This window comes from Microchirus variegatus (genome assembly GCF_963457635.1).
Source record: "Microchirus variegatus genome assembly, chromosome: 9".
Classification (NCBI taxonomy): domain Eukaryota; kingdom Metazoa; phylum Chordata; class Actinopteri; order Pleuronectiformes; family Soleidae; genus Microchirus; species Microchirus variegatus.
The window spans coordinates 6,422,105-6,440,700 of record NC_139810.1 but is presented as its reverse complement, the minus strand read 5'-3'; the positions used below and the strand labels follow the sequence as shown (position 1 = coordinate 6,440,700).

Here is an 18,596-nt window from a genome sequence, read left to right as displayed (position 1 = left end):
CAAAAGCCCACAATAAACAAAGTTTACACATTTTGAGTTGAAGGCATCTTTAAAATGGACAGTAGCATTTTTTTTAAAGTATTTTTTTGTGACAAATTATTATAAATAAGTCTATAATTTAAAAAAAAAAAGAAATACTGAGGTGAATTGTGCCTGTTATAAGATAAAAACTGTCTGCTGCTTGCTTGGTTGATGCAGATGATACTCTCTCTCCCTCTCATTCAGCATTGCCCACCAGTACTAACAGCCATTTTAGATTTTATGGCTGCATGGTACCCACAGAGCAGTGCTCTGCATGGAAGAAAACATGAAGGACAGACGAGGCAAAGAAGAGAGAGAGGGGCATTCATGATGCACTCTCCGGTATAACCGCATGCACTTGCACTGGAAACCCCTGTATTTACAATGCTGTGGATCAAAAAGAGCATGACGCCTGTGAGGCAGGAGAAAATGGGGGAGGGGTGAGGGAAGGCAGGCAAGCAAGTGAGTGAGAGTGGAGAGAGGACGAGGGGAGGAAAAAAGGAGGAGAGGCACGGCTCGAGCATCGCTTGCAATGATGCAGGAGTGCAAGGGGATTGGTTGAGGCGGAGGAGAGCGTCACTGCCCATGAGGGGGAGCTCTGAGGATGCTCTGCTGAGCTGGGAGGGAAGATAACAGTCGCTGGGACTTTGCATTGGGAGCTCAGCCGTCATCAGCTAAGAGAAGAGAGACTCTGCTGCAGAATCCTTTTCCACACCCAGTGCTTGCTCGTCGCCTCTTCTCCCCCTCTTCCAGCGTCCAGCCATGAATTACCTGCGCCGCCGTCTCTCCGACAGCACGTTCATCTCCAACCTTCCCAATGGCTACATGACAGACCTCCAGAGGCCTGACCCCGCTCAGCCTCCTCCATCTGCTGCTTCCTCCAACACCGCCGCCGCTGCCACCACAGCAGCCAAGTCTCCCACAACTGGGCCTGCGCCTGCAGCCACGTCCCCTGCTCCAGACAGGAAACCCCAGCAGTCTCAGTCCACCAGCGCGGGCTTCTTCAGCTCCATCACCAATGTGGTGAAGCAGACCGCTGCCTCGGCGGGGCTCGTGGAGCAGACCCAAGTCACGACACCCAAGAAGTTCAAGATCCTCCTGGTCATCGACGAGCCTCAACAGGAGTGGTAAGATGACATGTTGCTCTGCTCCATCTTATTAACAATATATATGTGATTTATGTTGATTTGTTTGATTTATGTCTCTGTCCTTGGTGCTGATTTCTCTCCTCATGATCCCTGTGTGTGCAGTGGTTACAGAGCCACTGGAAGCCACATCTGTATGAAGCGCCCTGCAGATGCTGCTGTGGTTTGATGGCACAACATGCCTCAGTTATAGTCATACACACAAAAGGCAGCCAGTGCTTAACACACACGCGGCCCATTGATTCTCAGCAGTCATGACATTACACCAAGATGGAGGATTTTTGTTGTTGCTCTGTTTCTGAATCATCTTAAATATATGAGAGTAGATAAAGAAAGAACAGAAAATAACTTGGTTACTTATTACATTTAAAAAAAAAAAAAAAAAAAAAAACGTTTTTCCTGCAATGAGAGTTCCACAGGTTGTGCAGCAGGATAGGGGCATACAGGGCGACTGCAGTGTTTTCCCCTCCATCGGTGGGATTTCCCTGTTGCACACTGGCAGAGGGGGTCACATGACATGCTATGCACATGAATGAGGAATGATTAATGTAACTTACTGCAGAGGTTTCAGTCGTGTGCAGGGACGGACAGACGGACGGATGTGCAGGAGAAGGATTACTCAGCACTGCTTGGAGGAAAAAAGACACCGTCTCATTCAGTGAATGTTGAGCGAAAGAAGGAAGCATTTAGGGAATTAGAGAGAGTCAATTCCCCCAGAGAGCGGGGGCAGCTTAAAGCGAGCGTGTTTGTCAGTCTACTGTGGTAAAGAAGAAGAAGAAGATTCATTTTTTTCCACTGCAATATGTGAACTGGAGCTGTATTTGCACATTATGTTGGTAAAATATAACACTTTATAGTTAAAAACCTCAATCCTGTGATGATTTAAGCACCGAGGGGTTTACTGGATTTACTGTGGCTGACTTGTTGGTTTTTATTTATGAGGAAATTCATTCATTATTTGGAAGAGTGTATGCACAAGAGCTAAATAAGGAATACAAAATAAGAATAAGCCTGGATGGTAATTTCACAATTGGCATTTGACTGTGCAGGCTGTTGTGTTGTTTACATGAGTTTTATATCAGGATTAATAACGGTAATAAAAAAAAGGGGGGGATGGGGGGGATAGTAAACCTTTATTTACAAAGCACCTTCCGTACATAAAATGGAGCTCAAAGTGCTTAGCAATGCAACATCTTAACACGATATACACAGAAATAAGATAAATAAGAATACGAAGTGCAACATATAAAACACCCAATAAAAGGAGGACATTTTAAAGTGGCAGAAACTAAGTTCTATGTTTTAGAAATTATGATCTATGGAGAATCAAAACACTTAACGGAAAATAAAAAAGGTTTTTTGGCTTCGACGGAATTTGCACGTCTGGTGCAGCGAGGCAGGGTCTTACCGTTTCCGAGCCTCGTGGCTAAAAACAGAATTCCCGTGGGCAACTTTGGAAACCGTTCAAAAAACCGGGGCTGCCAAAAAAAAAGAGGCTCTCACTGAACGACCTTCACATTAATTCTTTAAAAAAAAAAAAAAGGAAAAAAAAGGAAGTTAGACCATTTTCTCCACCATGGAGAAAATATTTCAAGTCGCGGCATTATCATTAACGCTAAAATACAGTAGTGCGAATAAGGCCGAGCAAAGTCAGTGACACTTTTCACAGGAGGCAGATTTATTTATTCTCAGTAAGATAATTTGCTCTCTCATCATCCTCTATTATTATTTCACGTGTTATAATTTCTTTGGGTAACACTTTAGATTAGGGAACACATATTCACCATTATCTAGGTGCTAATTAACATATATAAGGAGCATACTAGCCCTTTTTCTACCTCTATTAAGATTTTTCCTACTTAAAGGTGCATTATGTAATAAATCCAAAGCAACTGGCCATAAAATCCTCCTAATATGTCACACAGACTCAGGAATAATGTTCATATAACAAACTGAACTCACCAACAACAACAGTACAGCCAAAATATTTGCATTAAAACAAATCTTTTGCAGTCTGCAAATCATGTTTATGTTTTGAAATCATGTTTTTGGCATGTGGCGCCACCTACCAATCATTGCAGTCAGTAGAGTCTCAGCTGCCGTGCAACCACGGGTTGCCAGTTACGTCAGAAAACGAAACCTAAAAGACCTCTGTATTTTGAATTTGAATGTAGTAACTGTTTTTGACCACATTCTTACATATGGCACCTTTAAGGTGTTAATATGTGCTTAATATTTACTAATAAAGGGCTAGTATGCTACTTATATGCTATATATTTGTAAGCATCTAGTTAATGGTGAATATGTGTTCCCTAATCTAAAGTGTTACCTTTATTTGTTATTTGTTTCATTTTCCACATAGCCTGTAGAACAGTATTTCTGATTTGTGCAACTGGATGAAACTCACGTACCACTGGTGGTGCATGTGCCACAGTTTGAGAACCATGCAGTGACATTACGATTCTGGTGACCGTGGCAGGATTTTAGTAATTATTGACGACGATGAAATTAGAGAAATGCACAGTATCACACCAATGTAATATTATATAACAAGGATGTTGCATTGCGTACTCCAGACAGCCTGTCTGCGCCGTCTTACGTAAGTGTGCACGACTGGCTTTTCTCATTCAATAGAAACTTATTTTTTTCTTCTTTTTAATGAGATTAGCCTCCCGTCAGTGGGATGGATGCCAAGCCTTAAGAGTTCGGTAATTATAAGAGGAAAGGAAGTTCGCTTGTTCGGGGAATGGATCACACCGACACACACACACACACGCACTGCCCTTGACTTCTGGCAGAGAAAACACACAATATAGTTCATTAAACTAAAATGCACGTCAATCGCCGAAGCTCGTTCTAACTGGTATGGGGAGTAAAGATAGTGTTTCACACTCGTTCTCACAACATCTGATATGAAGTAGTTCCTTAATATTTGATTAAAAAACGTCAAGTGATTTCCTGTTCTGGTGCCTTATGCAGGTCTTATCTCGGTTGTATTCATGATCCTTGCAGACTGTTATTGCTCCAGCACACACACGCGCACACACACACACACACACACACACACACACATACTTGGGAGATCGGCTAAAACTCAAAAAGACTTTCTGGGTCCGACTCCATCTATTTTTAATGACTGCTCAATATCAGCGAGACGGCAGCCGCGTTGTTTGTGTTTGCTCGCTCAGATTTGCTTTGTTCATGGTTAGCTTGGAAAACCTTTGACCAGGTCGCGGGCACTCGCGACGTCACAGACGGACGTTCAGAGGCATCGCCAGGACAATGCTAGCTGTCAGCGTCCTCTCATATGTGACAGGGTTTTTGTCCTCTACATAAAGGAAGGGAAAGGATCGTTTATTTGCGATTATACAACATAAACCGTGAGGTCAGATGGAGGGTTGATCAGACCGAGCAACCTGACCGAATGGGTCAAACCATGCAGACACGGGGGGAGAATGTGCAAGCTCCACAAAAACCCAGCAATTTCTTGTTGAAAAAAACCACCCTGTTCTGTTGAAGAAGAGCTGAAACTATAGCGACCGAGACCATGAACTCCTCAAGAAAATGGTCACCGACGTTAGCAATGGGACGATATAGGATATTGTTATCTCTTATCGGGATTAAAAGCACTTACGATAAGTTAATTGTGAGTGTGAATTTCTGTTAACGCGTTAATCGCGAAGGAAGAAAAACATCAATATTTCACGCGATACCCTGTCTATAACTTACCAGCATACAGTGCTTGTGATCTATATTTCTTAACGCGACACTACAGGTTAGCGGCATCGTTCCACATTTCCCTTTTTTTACGGAACAATATGTATCTGTATCTATCTGCGATGTCTTTGACCACAGACAGAAGGCTAAAGAATCTAAAAAAATAATAACATCGTCTAAATCATAATTATTTTCTTCCGAATAATCGTGACATAAAATTGTAAATAATCGTCGACTTAATACATCACTCAGCAGCAGCGAACATGATAGCTATTTAAATCATGCTAATACGCGCAAACACCACATCCACGCTTATTCTCCTAGCTGCCGATTGTTGTTTGAAGGACAAAGTATGCCCAACAATGGCCGACGTGGTGGACATTACATCACTTTAGCAAAGTTAGCAACTCTTTCTTTCATAGTCGGCCATGACTATGACACTACCCTGCTAACCTCAGCTAGCCACCTGGCGTTAGCCAAACTATTGTGTGGAATAAACATGTAAATACAGCATAAGTGGACTTGGTGGTAGATTTTATTTAGAGCCCTGGTTCTCAAACTGCGGTATGTCAGAAATACTGTTCTACTGTACGTCTATACCAGCGGGGGTCGTACCTATGTTCCCCGGGTCCTATGTTCCCCTGTTTTTTCCCAAAAAAGGTCCTATGTTCCCCACTTTGTATGTGACAGGGGAACATGGGACCCTTTTGGCGAACAGCGGGGAACAAAGAACCCTTTTTTAGATAAAAGGTTCCAATGTTCCTCGGTCACATACAGAGCGGGGAACATAGGACCCGGGGAACATAGGGCCCAGGGAACATAGGACCCGGGGAACATAGGACCCGGGTAACATAGGTACAGCCCCTACCAGGGTATGTGATCAGACGTAATACATCACTTCAGAAAGGCTAGAAGAGATGCCCCCTGGTGGCTAATTCAACGTATTATTACTTCTATGTTGCCTTCAGGAAGGAAAATAAAGAGAATATATTATATATATAGAGAGAGAGAGAGAGTACGTTGTATGTCTCTGACCCAGCAGTTCTTCGTTACATCAGGAGAACTCATCAGTCTGTGTTTACTCTGTTTGTCTCCCGTAGCTTGTAGGTGTAGGTTAAATTATGTCAAAAGGAAACAAAGACTTCACTGAGACTGACTCAGAGAGGAGAGGAGGGCACTAATGTATTTGAAATACTAAAGTGTTTTGTCTTCAGCTCTCACAAACAAAAACCATTAAAAAAAAAAAATACAATAATAATAGCTGTTGGCAAACTCTAAGACTCTGAGCTTTCTCTCTATTTTCGTGCAACTTTTTTTTTTTTCTTCAGGGGACCCATTGTTCTCTGTAATGTTGGCACTCGTTTGCGTCTGAGGGGTTTGTTTTTCTGCCGTATCTCATTTCACAATAATCCCTTTTGAGACTTTTTTTATTTTTTATCGGCCCGCTGCTGAAAACTGAATCCGGCTTTGAGTCTTTCAAACACCAAAAGCACTTAACATTACAATAAAATAACAAGATGGCAATAATTTTGTAATGAGTAATACTATGGCAATACCAGCTAATTTCTATAGTAATCACCAAGTAATATTATCACCATGGTAATAATAATAATGTTAACATTTGTATCTGATATTAGAGAGGATGCATCTCAATCTTATTAAATGAAAACGTCCTGTATTTATTCACAAGTATTTTAAAGCGGACCTTGACCGGAAGTTCCAATTAACGCTGTTTTTTAGTGTGTATCTGCGTCATTACCTTGTTTAAGAAGCCCTGAAGTTTCGAAACAAACAGTTCTGCCATTGCTGAGAACACTGTGTTTTATTGTAATCTTGGGCTCGGCGAGATCTCTGAAAAACCCGGTCCGGTTACGTGAACAGCATTTCTCCTGAACAGCAGATCCTCCTGCTCCGGGCACTAGTCCGGGCACATCCGGTTGCGTACATTGAACCGCAGAAGAAGAATAACGTCCGTTGTGGAGGTGTTTCACGAGCGACAGTGTCTTCTGACTCTGGGTCTGACACGGGTCAAAGTCGTCAAAAGGGACTGCAGCGGGGAGTCGTGATGAAGCTGTTTTTAAACATTGTTAAAACAATGTTTTGATAATGAGTAGCAGTGCATCCACCGTTCCAGAGGGGGGAGCTGCACTTCTGAGAGCGGGTGTGCTGAATATGTCACTTCCGGCTACTGGCCAATCACAAGACAGTTGGGAAGGTTCTACGCTGGCTAGCCAATCACAACACACTCTGTCATCTGGGGGTGAGATTTATGTCTGAAATATCGAGGCTCAGGAGAGCGTCAGAAAAGAGAGATTTCTATCGGCTCGTTTACAGCAACTAGGAGGTTTTTGACCATAAAAACAACTTAATATATGTAAGTAGACCTCCATGCACTGATGGTAGTTTGTAGTTACTCTCATGACCAAGCTATTACCTGTATATTACTTTCAAAATAACATTCTATTACTGTAATATTATCTCCATAAATAAAAATATGCTATTATAAGAATAGAATCTGTTACACATGTACATTTAGCAGGGTTTATTGGCTGAAATTGGATGTACTACACATAAGTACCTTTGTATAAGCAAATAATCACTTTAAATAAAAATTATTTGGATTTCGTAACCTGTTATATGTATTCTAGTTGAGGATATTTGGGGTTGGTTTTTGTCGCCGTACAGAGGTTACCATCTGGTGCCACCATGCTTCTACAGTAGCCCAAATGGACAAACCAGGCACAAAGTGCGATTTCTTTCTTTTCTGTTTGTTTGTTTTTTTTTGAAGCAGCAGGGAGCGGAGGAGTCGTACCATTTCTTACATGCCGCACCATCTCACCATTAAGGCCTATTTATAGAGGCAGACGGACGGAGCCTATCATTTTGTCTGTCACCGAGCGAAGACGGTCAATTAAGAGTGTCCAGTTTGAACCTCGAGAAACCCCACGCACACACAGGGAAACATGCAAACTCTAAAAACACCCTAAAAGCAGAACTTATACTGTGTCCAACATAAAGGGTTATTTAAAACATTTAAATACAGTAGATGGCTGCTTAATAAACTTCATAATTCATAAACTCTAACTAAAAGTTCATTTGGTGGCCACCAAAGCCACGTTTCTTTGAGTCTGATACTGATATCAAAACCCTTGAATTACTACTGATATTAATACTGTTGATAAGACATTTGTGCAAATCAATGTACAAATACAATAGGTCACATGACACTGGTGGGAGACTTCTCTCTTTGGAGCATGTTTAGGGTGTATATATCGTATTGGATGTTACTTTTTTTCTTAATACGATATCCACAACTGCTTTTTTTCTCCCTGCAACTATAAAACTCCATGTTGAAGTTGACTAGACTAGCCAAAGTGATCTGATCACATTAATAATACACTCAACAAAAATATAAACGCACAAAGATAAAACTTGTAGTTATTGTTATGTGACAAAACAGAGTAACTATCCAACAATAACAGCACAAACTTTATCAATAAAGTGGCTTTAATTTGCGAGCATTAGGATCAATTTCGAAAACAAAAGTCCTGGAGTAACGGCAGGAAGAACACAATGGGGGTCGATGATCCAAGTTCACAAACTTTAATAACGTGTGTGTCCACCATTAGCCTCATACAGAGCGGTACACCGGCGACGCATGGACATCACCAGGTTGTCGATCATGGAATGATGCACATTCAGTTGTGTTGCCACAGCTGTAACGCTCAACCCAACACTCAGAATGCCAATGGCACACTCCCTCAAAAGTCCACATTTTGGTGTGCCCTTTTATTGACCAGGTCATAAGGAGTGTCTGTCACGCATATTGACCACCACTCTGCCATGCTCCATGACTCTTGTGAGTTGAAATACTCAATCTGAGATTGTAGTCAATAGGAGTGGCCAAGTGACACTGGACTACTGGGTTTGAGCAAAACAAATCATTCCATAAACAAATGCATCAAGAATCTGAGCAAATGTAATGACATTCTATTTTTGTTCCCCATTTCAAGTTTGTGCGTTTATATTTTTGTTGAGTATAGTATATAATGTGAACAGTTTGTCAGGAAGATCTGATTCGGATCCTACAAATCCGATTTGGACCCAATTCTCCAACACTGGACCTTTAAGGCTCATATACCTGAGTAAGATATAAAGTATGTGCAGATTGAAAAACTGCTGACGGACACATTCTGTAATATAGCCAGTGTTTTTACTTACTAGACGAGGCTGGCGTTCGTCCACACAGCCTTTGTTTTATAGCAGGAACGCTTATAGCTATAAATTGCTCCGGTGACAGGAGGAGCAGATGGTTATCAGACTTAATGACAGAGCGCCAGTGCCTCTGTGTTCTCCCCCATAATAACGGCTGAAGTGCGGAAGCGCAGAGGCGGCAGGCGACTCTGTTAATTTTCATTTCATTAAAAATGTTTACATTTTCCCGAGCTTTTGAAGTGCGTGCTCTTAAATCAATCAGAGACTTGCGCCGCTATCGCTCAAATTATGTGTGTACGGGCTGAGCTTGACCTAATTAAAATTATACCTGCACATTTATGAGATTGAATGTTAAGCAGGCAAAAAAAAAATGTGATGAGACATTAAAATTCAACTGCAGCAGCTGGAGCTCACTGTGCCCCACGGGTGAATGATAAACTCACTTATATCAATATTTACATTTTGCTATAACAATAGAGAAACAAGTTTTTATTTTAAGATAGAATTTCATTTATTTATGAAGAAATAACGTAACAATGCGACCTTGAAATATTAAAAACAACAAAACTGTAATGTTAAATATTATCACCCTCCACCATCACGATGTAACGTCCAAATTGATACGCTAGCAAGAGTGCTAACCGCTACGCCAACCGTGTTATTTCATTTTATTCAAGCTTTGCCCACAAACACACTGAGACAAAACAATACCCATGATCCCACGCTGCTTTCTAATGTCGTCAAAGTAGGTCTTTTGTTTAGGCTAACCCAGCCCCGCCTTTAGCCCTATGTCGGCTGGGATTGGCACCAGTGCCCCCTGCGACCCTCATGTGGAGGATTAAGTGGTAGAGATTAAATAATTCAATATGATAATTATGAATTAATGATTCAGGTAAATATCTCCGCTTGTATTCTCCTCTCACTGGAGCAGATTCCGTGTAATATTGACATTTTGAAAAGGACAAAAGCAGTATATCATCATATATTGTTGTCCAATAATCGTACGCCAGGGCAAATACTGATATTTTAAATCACAAATAAAGGCGCTCTTAAGTAAACAGACGCTGACAGTTTGACTAGCCGGGTGTCGCTACTCGATGTCTTCCTCGTCGAGGTGGAAAGTAACGAAATATACTCAAGTTACTGCTGACTACTTTTACTTCTACTTGAGTAATATTTCATGAAAGTATTGGTACTTTTACTCGAGTACAATATTTTAGTACTTTTCCCACCTCTGGTGAGTTTACAGAGGGATCATTTCGGAGAAAGCTACGTTAAGAGATGCCCCATCCACGTTCAATACATAGATTTTATGCACTTTGTTCTCTATGTTGTGAATAAATAAGAGAAATCCTCCTCTTTTAACTTTTCTCCTTCACGTACAACACGATAGCTATTTAAATCAAGCTAATGCGCTCAAACACCACGCGGCTTATTCTCCTCACAGCCTATGTCGTATGAAGGACAAAGTACGCCCAACAATGGCGGACATGGACATCACATCACTTTAGCTAACAACGTTAGCAACTCTTTCTTTCGTAGTCGGCCATGATGGACCCTGCTCTGCTAACCTCTGCTAGCCACCAAGCGTTAGCCGAACTACTGTCAAGCATTCAAGTGGAACATACGTGTAAAAACAGCATAAGTGAACTTGGAGGTAGATTTTATTTAAAGCCATGGTTCTCAAACTGCAGGACACTCTTGAAAAAGAGATTTTTAATCTCAATGAGTGTTTTCCTTGTTAAATAAAGGTTAAATAAAAATAAACTGTGGTACATCAGAAATACTGTTCTACTGTACGTGTATACACCAAGGTATGTGATCAGAGTGGAACTGAGGAATGTTGATGTAGAAATTTAATCAAATAACAAAAACAAAATTGTAATTAGAGTCACCATATCTCTCGCTCCATCTTAATCTAATTTCCCTACACCAGTGTAGTTAGGTGAGGAAGAGGAGGATGATGAGAGAGAAAATTATCTTATTGGGATTAAATAAATCTGCCTCCTGAGAAAAGTCCATAGCCGTCTGTGCTCGATCGATTTACACCACTGTATTTTTAATTTGGGTGATAATGGTGTTGCTTAGAGGCCTCAATTTTCTATTTTCTCAGGTCGTAAAAAAAAAAAGTTTGAGAAGCACTGAATTAGAAGGACATGGCTGCGTTGAAGTGACTAATACATATTCATGCATGTTCTTGACAGATGCTGGTGAACAGACTAGAGGGAGATGTCCGTTTTTGAATGGGTCGTCTTATACACTTTGGTGTTTTACAGCAGTTGACATCCATAATATCGCAGTACACCGTCCCTATTCTGATCTCCATTTCCTACACTCTTCGAAATAAAAGTGCGAAGTAGAAACATATAAGGTTCTTCAGCTTGTCCTCATAGGAGAACCCTTTTTGGCACCTTTTCATCAAGGTTCCACCTGGAACTCTTTTGAACCATTTATTCAGGAAAGGGGTTTTAAAGGGTTCTCTGGATCAAAATGGTTCTTACTGGAACCATTAGTGTTACCAAGAACCGTTTCCTGAAGAAAGGGTTTTTCAGAAACAAATGGTTCCAGGTAGAACCTCAGCCCTTGTAGAAGGACCCTTTTGGAACCCTTATTTCTAAGACTGCACAATATTACTGAGCTAGAGATCGATCAAATAATCCTATATCAAACTCACGCTAGATTACATTTTTCGAGGAGTGAAAGCAAGGCTTTGTTTTTCCCCTGCCACGTCTGTCTAGTCAGCTCAGAGGGCTATGTTTTCGCAAACACACATCTCTCATACTGCATTCATGTCATTCATCACACAGAGCTCAGCAAGCTTTTCATTTTCACAGCGACGGGGAGCGCCGATTTCATATTTTAATGTCTGTTTTCCTCCACAGCACAAACAGACCTTGCGCAGTAATACGATTGAGGGTGAATTATTCATCTTATACCTCCACGCTAAACAGACAGGGAAATAAGTGAGTGCTTGAAAACACGTCAAAGTGACAAAAAACGAGATGAAAAAAACAAGCAACACACACTTCGCATTGAAAGTGTGAATTTCTCAGTATCTTCCCTTTGTCATGTTACGCTCTGCAGCAGTTTCCCTCTCTTGCACTGCAGTGGACTGCTTTGTGCTTTTGTTGTTGCTCGAGTGTGGAGCTGCAAACCCGAATGGTTCCTCAGTGGCTACTAAAGGAAGCAGAAGTGAAAGGTTCCCCTGTTAACATTGATTTACAGTACACGACCTCCTTCTGGGGTTGAAACCTCGGGGCGTTTCTACTGTCAAAGCTCGTGTGGCCGAGCCGAGTTCCAAATTAATGGAATCCAGCGTTCACGCCACAGCGTTAACCCGCCCTTTAATCTCTGCGCGGTGTCACTTTCCAGACACTGATCCATCTTAATCTGAATCCCATCAGACAAGATTTACTCTCGGTTCGGGAGGAAAAGCTGTTTAAGGACATGCAGCAGGTGGACTTTTTATTCAAGCGGGATAAAGAAGAAGAAGAAGAGTCGGGTACTAAAAAGGTGCTGAATCACCGCTGCTGATGAAATGTGCAGCCATTTTCTGAAATTGTGAATTTAGTGTCATCATCATTCCCATCGCATAGTACTACAAATGGAGCAAGAGCAGGAAATCATTAATAGCAATAGCATATATTTATTTATATATAGACTTTGAAAATCCATTATCATTATTACTATACAATCAACCATATGTGGTGTTGTTCTATGGCGCCATGTTGTTATTCTGATTATCGCTGGGTAAATCAATAAATGGAGGCGTATGACGGCTACAGCCTTAAATATGATGCGTATTTGTAATGTAACGGGTATTTAAGATGACATCTTTATTTATATAATAGTCTGAAGAAGAGCCTGATGTGTGTTGCTTGTCCTTTTTCTATTTAGACTTAATCACTCTTTGACCTGGGGGTGAAACAAACTCGTAGCCATATCTCAGAATTCTACTTTAAGAGTTCTTTACCACCTATACTCTTAATATGATAACCAGCTTGAGACTATAAAACTATGCCCTTATTGGCTATAGGACATACCCCAGGACCTCATCAATGATAATGGGCAAAAATGTAGACAATAAAACCTTCTTCTAATTAATAAAATACACTGATTATGAAATAAGTAAATACTTGAATGAGTAGATAAACTGGCCACATGTTGGCATGGCAACAGAATATTCAATACCGATATCTGCGACGTCATTCTTACAACTCAAAACTACAGTTTTAGATATCTGCAATGGCAGTGGGGTTGTCATTATCGAAAATCTACAAACACGTTGCGCATATCGGCAACTGGATTTCAGTTTCACATTCAAATTCAAGAGATCTACATTGTCCTTTTTAGATATCTAGAATTCAGTTTCAGATAGACATAATGATGTTGTAGATATCTAAAAGTGGATATCTGCAATTAACTGAATTTGAGATAATGACAAACCCCAAACAAATACTGAAAACTGATTTATGGATATATGAAACTTCAGAATGAAATTACAGATATAGTTTGGTCATCTACATCAAAGCTTGGGACATTTTCCATCTTGTTTTATGTTTTAAAAATGTATAATATTATCTCTGTCCTCGGAGAACTACTGCATAAGAAAGACGGCATTGCTGCTTTTTGTGCTGCTTGTGAGGAATAAAGTGGTATAGATTTGTCATCGCTTTATTCCCCAAGTTCTTGTAAAGTGACAGTAGCTTTTCTTTCTCTCTCTCTCTCTCTCGGGGTCGTTCTGGGTTTCTGAGTTTACATTTTAAAAGTTAACACAAGTCTGTGTTTCTGTTTCAACCAGGCCAAAGTTATTCAAAGGAAAGAAAATATACGGGGACTATGACATCAAAGTGGAGCAGGTACGTTTTCACCGCACCGCTGATTTCATCCATTTTGAAGAGCTTGTGTAACACAGAATAAAGACAAAGTTAAAGTTGTCATATTCTTTTCAACCTCAGGCTGAATTCAATGAGATCAATGTTGTGGCTCACGCCAACGGCTCCTGCATTGTCAACATGCAGGTTTGGAGGAACAGCACCAAGGTTGTCAGGTGAGAATCAATCACACACACAAGAGAGTTTATACCTCAGTGTTATTACAGCTGTAAAAAAAATAACTGCTTTCATCAGTAAAATCCTACATAAAAACAGCTTCAGTGCTGATTCATAACTTCTACGCTCAGAATTTGCCGCCGGGTGCAGTTTTTCTGGTCAGATTTTCTCCTTTTTTTTCCCCCTCATGTCATGGATATAATTTTATCTTCTAGGTCATTCAAGCCAGACTTTGTCCTCATTCGTCAACACGCCTTCAGTATGACCCAGAACGAGGATTTTCGCAACCTAATCATCGGCCTGCAGTACGGCGGCGTCCCGAGCATCAATTCCCTCGAATCGATCTACAACCTGTGCGACAAGCCCTGGGCGGTAGGGAGAACTTCAGTGGATTTTATAGTCATTTATAGGCTGCCGTATATATCTATATATCTATATATATATATCTGATTGCTGCATCTCTTTGTGTGTGCAGTTCGCTCAACTAATAAACACCCACAGGAAACTGGGCGCTGAGAAGTTCCCTCTGATTGAGCAGACCTTTTACCCAAACTACAAGGAGATGGTGAGACTGAAAAACCCTGTATATTTAAATTTAATTTCCTGAAGGTTTGAAATTGCAAAATGAAAAGCACAGAGAAGAAGAATAAGAGGCAATAACTAACTCACTAACTCGTGTTTTCATATCGTAGGTAAGCATGCCGTCATTTCCTGTCGTCGTGAAGATTGGACACGCCCACGGCGGGATGGGAAAGGTACGTTTTCTGTTGCAGAATGAAAGAATACACATTTTTGTACATGCATATACAGTATATACACACATACAGGACTTTAATATGGAGTTGTTCCCCCTTTTGCAGTGTTTCTATGTGAATTTGTGTTCATTCATTGTGTAGAGCAGGGGTGTCAAACTCATTTTCACTAAGGGCCACATCAGCATAATGGTTACCCTCAAAGGGCCAGCTGCAACTGTCATACAGAATAAATGTAACTAAATGTAACCAAATATAATGTAAAATAAAGGTAACTACTCCGTAACGTATTGATAAATAACTTTCTGTATTTATTACTTATTTCACTCGTCGCATGATGTACATACAATGATACACTGCGATCTAGTGACGGTGCCGTCACTTTGCGGGTAACCCAATCGGCATTGTGGGAAATGTAGTTTATGGTCAACGCACGCCTTAAAGCAGCATAGACCTATTTTAACACAGATTTTTAAGACCAATTAATCACTCTCAGGCCACATAAAATGACATCTGGCCCCCGGGCCTTGAGTTTGACACATGTGGTGTAGAGCATTTACGAGGTCAGGGCTGTGTGTGGACCAGTCAAGTTCTTCCGCAGCAGACTCAAAGTCAAACCCTGTCTTCATAGTCCTTGGACTAGAAGAAGAGTCTTCCTCAAACTCTTGGCACAAAGTTGGAAGCATAACATTGTCCAAAATGTCTTTCTTTGGAGATAAGGGGCCTCGCCCAAAGCCTGAATGACGCCTGAATTCAATACTTCACAGGTGTGGCCAGGTACTTTTGTCCATATAGTGTACATTAGTGGTTCATTCAAGGTAGCTTTGTCTTTGAGACAGTAAATCTCCAGTCTTCAGTTTTCAGATTAAAAAGGTTGTCTGATGGTTGTCTTTAAGACTTAAGGAATCTTGTTTTTAGATTATTTTTTTTAAGTGGCTAAAACCATGTTGTGCGTTGGGTTAGGGTTATGGTTAGGGTTAGGGTTAGGGTTCGGGTTAGCATTAGCCCTGTAGCTGACAGCTACAGTATGTTCTCAGAGTGTCCTGGTGCCAGACTGGTTCACAGAAACAGTGGCACGATACAACCACACAAAGCTCAACTATGGCAATACGTCCAAACTTTAGATCAAGTCAATCTAGCCAATTTACAAAAAAGTCCTCATCTTCAACCTTTGATGCCGTTGTCCATGAGGCATGAGCCCCAAAAGCTCTGGTTTAAGACCATAATCGGTAAATTCGGTTGTATTCTCTCCGTGTCCAGGTGAAGGCCGACAATCACAGTAAGTTCCAGGACATAGCCAGTGTCGTGGCTCTCACCCAGACGTACACCACCACAGAGCCTCTCATCGACTCCAAGTACGATATCCGGATCCAGAAGATCGGCACCGACTACAAAGCCTACATGTACGTGTGATTGCGTGTAATTGTCTGATGTCCAGGATGAATGACATACAGCATTGTTTTTAACTGTGTGCTCTACATACTTCAGGAGAACATCTATTTCTGGCAACTGGAAGACAAACACAGGCTCAGCCATGCTTGAACAGGTGGCCATGACTGACAGGTAGGATCTTAGAATGTAAGGCATTTTTTGGACTTTCGAATATAAACAAATGTTTTTTTGTTTGATTCATTGTCAAATGAGTCTGAACATCTGATAGTATTGCCTGACAGAGCCCGTCCTCAGGCGAAGGAAGCAGCACACAAATAACATTGTTTCTGTTCACAAAGAGGCAGGAGCTTGTACACAAATGATGTTGATGCATGAGCCAATGAGTTAAGGGTTAGCGTTGGTGTTAATGGAAGAGTTAATGGAAGAACGAGTGGAGAGTGTTGTGAAAGTGTGTTTATGTCCTTTCTGGTATGTGGAGGCCACACTGTTTTCCCCTGGTGAGCTTGAGAAAGTACTCTCACCATTAGGCCTGGGTCACATTTCCTCATGTGTGTACACATGGCCACAGTTGGATCATAAAATGGCCTCTGTGGACACGCCGATATGGAAAGTATGACTCCACTTTAGATGTAACAGGAAAACAGGAAAAGGTACCCAAGGCCCATTTGAAATCATGTTTTGGCATGTGGCGCCACCTACCGCCTTCAACTAATCATTGCAGTTAGTAGCGTCTCAGCTGCCGAGCAACCACGGGTTGCCAGTTAGGTCAGAAAACGAAACCTAAAAGCTCCGGTATCTTGAATTTGAATGTAGAAACCGTTTTTGGCCACATTCTTACATATGGCACCTTTAAAAAGTTGATTTTGCATAATATGTCCCCTTTAAATTGACCCCAGCCACAGGGTTGCTGTAGCGGTTAGGACTCTTGCCTTTGCAGCAAGAAGCTTTGGGTTCTCCGGTTTCCTCACACTGTCCAAACACATGCAGATATGGGGATTAGGCAAATTGGTACACTCCATTGTCCTGTCCAGGCTCGCTCTGTCAGCTGGGATTGGCACCAGCAACCCTCATGTGGAGGATAAAGCAGTATTAGATGGATTAAAAAGAAGAAATAATCAGACCATGTGTCAATTGCTGTGTTCAGGTATAAACTGTGGGTCGACACTTGCTCGGAGATCTTCGGGGGCCTGGACATCTGTGCAGTTAAAGCCATCCACGGAAAAGACGGCAGAGACTACATCACGGAGGTACGAGTCGTCTACGATTACGCTTTAATAAGCAGCATTATAAATGTATGTGAACTATCCGTACAATAACAAACTGTCCTTCAGGTGGCAGGCTCCTCCATGCCGCTGGTGGGCGAGCACCAGGCTGAGGACAGGCAGCTCATCGCAGACATGGCGCTGGCAAGAATGAACCAGTTAGCGGAGATAGAAGCTAATGCTCCGCAGAGACCCACCACCATACAGCCGTCCCAGGTACAGTAACACAAACGTCACATTTTCATTTTCTCATGTACAAAACCATCCATCATCCATCATCCATCATCTACCGCTTTATCCTCCACCAGAGGGTCGCGGGGGGTGCTGTGCCTATCTTAGCTGACATTGGGGCGATAGGCGGGGTACACCCTGGACAGTTTGCCAGTCCATCACAGGGCCACATATAGAGACAAACAACCATTCACTGACACACTCACACCTACGGTCAATTTAGAGTGACCAAGTCACCTAATCCCCATATTGCATGTTTTTGGACTGTGGGAGGAAGCCGGAGAACCTGGAGAAAATCCACGCACACACGGGGAGAACATGCAAACTCCTTGCAGAAAGGCCCTTGTTCCGAAGTTGGCTCGAACCCAGGAACCCGGGTCTTCTTGTGCTAACCACTACACCAACCGTGGGCCCCATGTAGAAAACCATCATATTTATGTATCCCCTCCATCTCTCTGTCTTTCAGGGAGCCGGACAGAAGGGCGAGATGATTGGCGAGCCCGCTAAGAACGGAGCAGGGCGTCCGCCTCAAGGCTGCCTGCAGTACATCCTCGACTGCAACGGCGTCGCCGTGGGTCCCAAACCAGTCCAGGCGAACTGAGTCACCCCCGGGGGGAGAGCCAAGGATTATAATCTGAAGCGTCGAAATCACGATGACGTAAAACCTTTAGACGAAACACGAGCGCAGACGTGTGTATGTGTGTGTGTGTGTGTGTGTGTGTGTGTGTGTGTGTGTGGATGCTGATAGCTATAGTAGGAGTGGATCTCAGTGACGGGAGCGCTAGCGTGGCCTGGCCTGGCCTGGACTGG

The 18,596-nt window shown here is 42.0% G+C and overlaps 1 protein-coding gene across 2 annotated transcripts; it reads left to right on the top strand.

Moving 5' to 3' along the window:
- Positions 1 to 783: 783 nt before the first annotated feature.
- syn2a (synapsin IIa) lies at positions 784 to 18,387 on the top strand (the record flags this gene model as incomplete). 2 transcript variants are annotated; one of them, XM_083895702.1, is made up of 11 exons in its annotated part: positions 784 to 1,148; positions 13,900 to 13,957; positions 14,057 to 14,148; positions 14,365 to 14,521; positions 14,625 to 14,714; positions 14,842 to 14,904; positions 16,162 to 16,304; positions 16,390 to 16,464; positions 17,438 to 17,540; positions 17,625 to 17,765; positions 18,253 to 18,387. In XM_083895702.1, the coding sequence occupies 11 exons, from the start codon at positions 784 to 786 to the stop codon at positions 18,385 to 18,387; spliced, it is 1,422 nt and encodes a 473-aa protein (XP_083751828.1). The 2 variants fall into 2 exon arrangements, with proteins under 2 accessions (XP_083751828.1, XP_083751827.1); XM_083895701.1 differs by having other exon boundaries at positions 17,625 to 17,771.
- Positions 18,388 to 18,596: the final 209 nt, after the last annotated feature.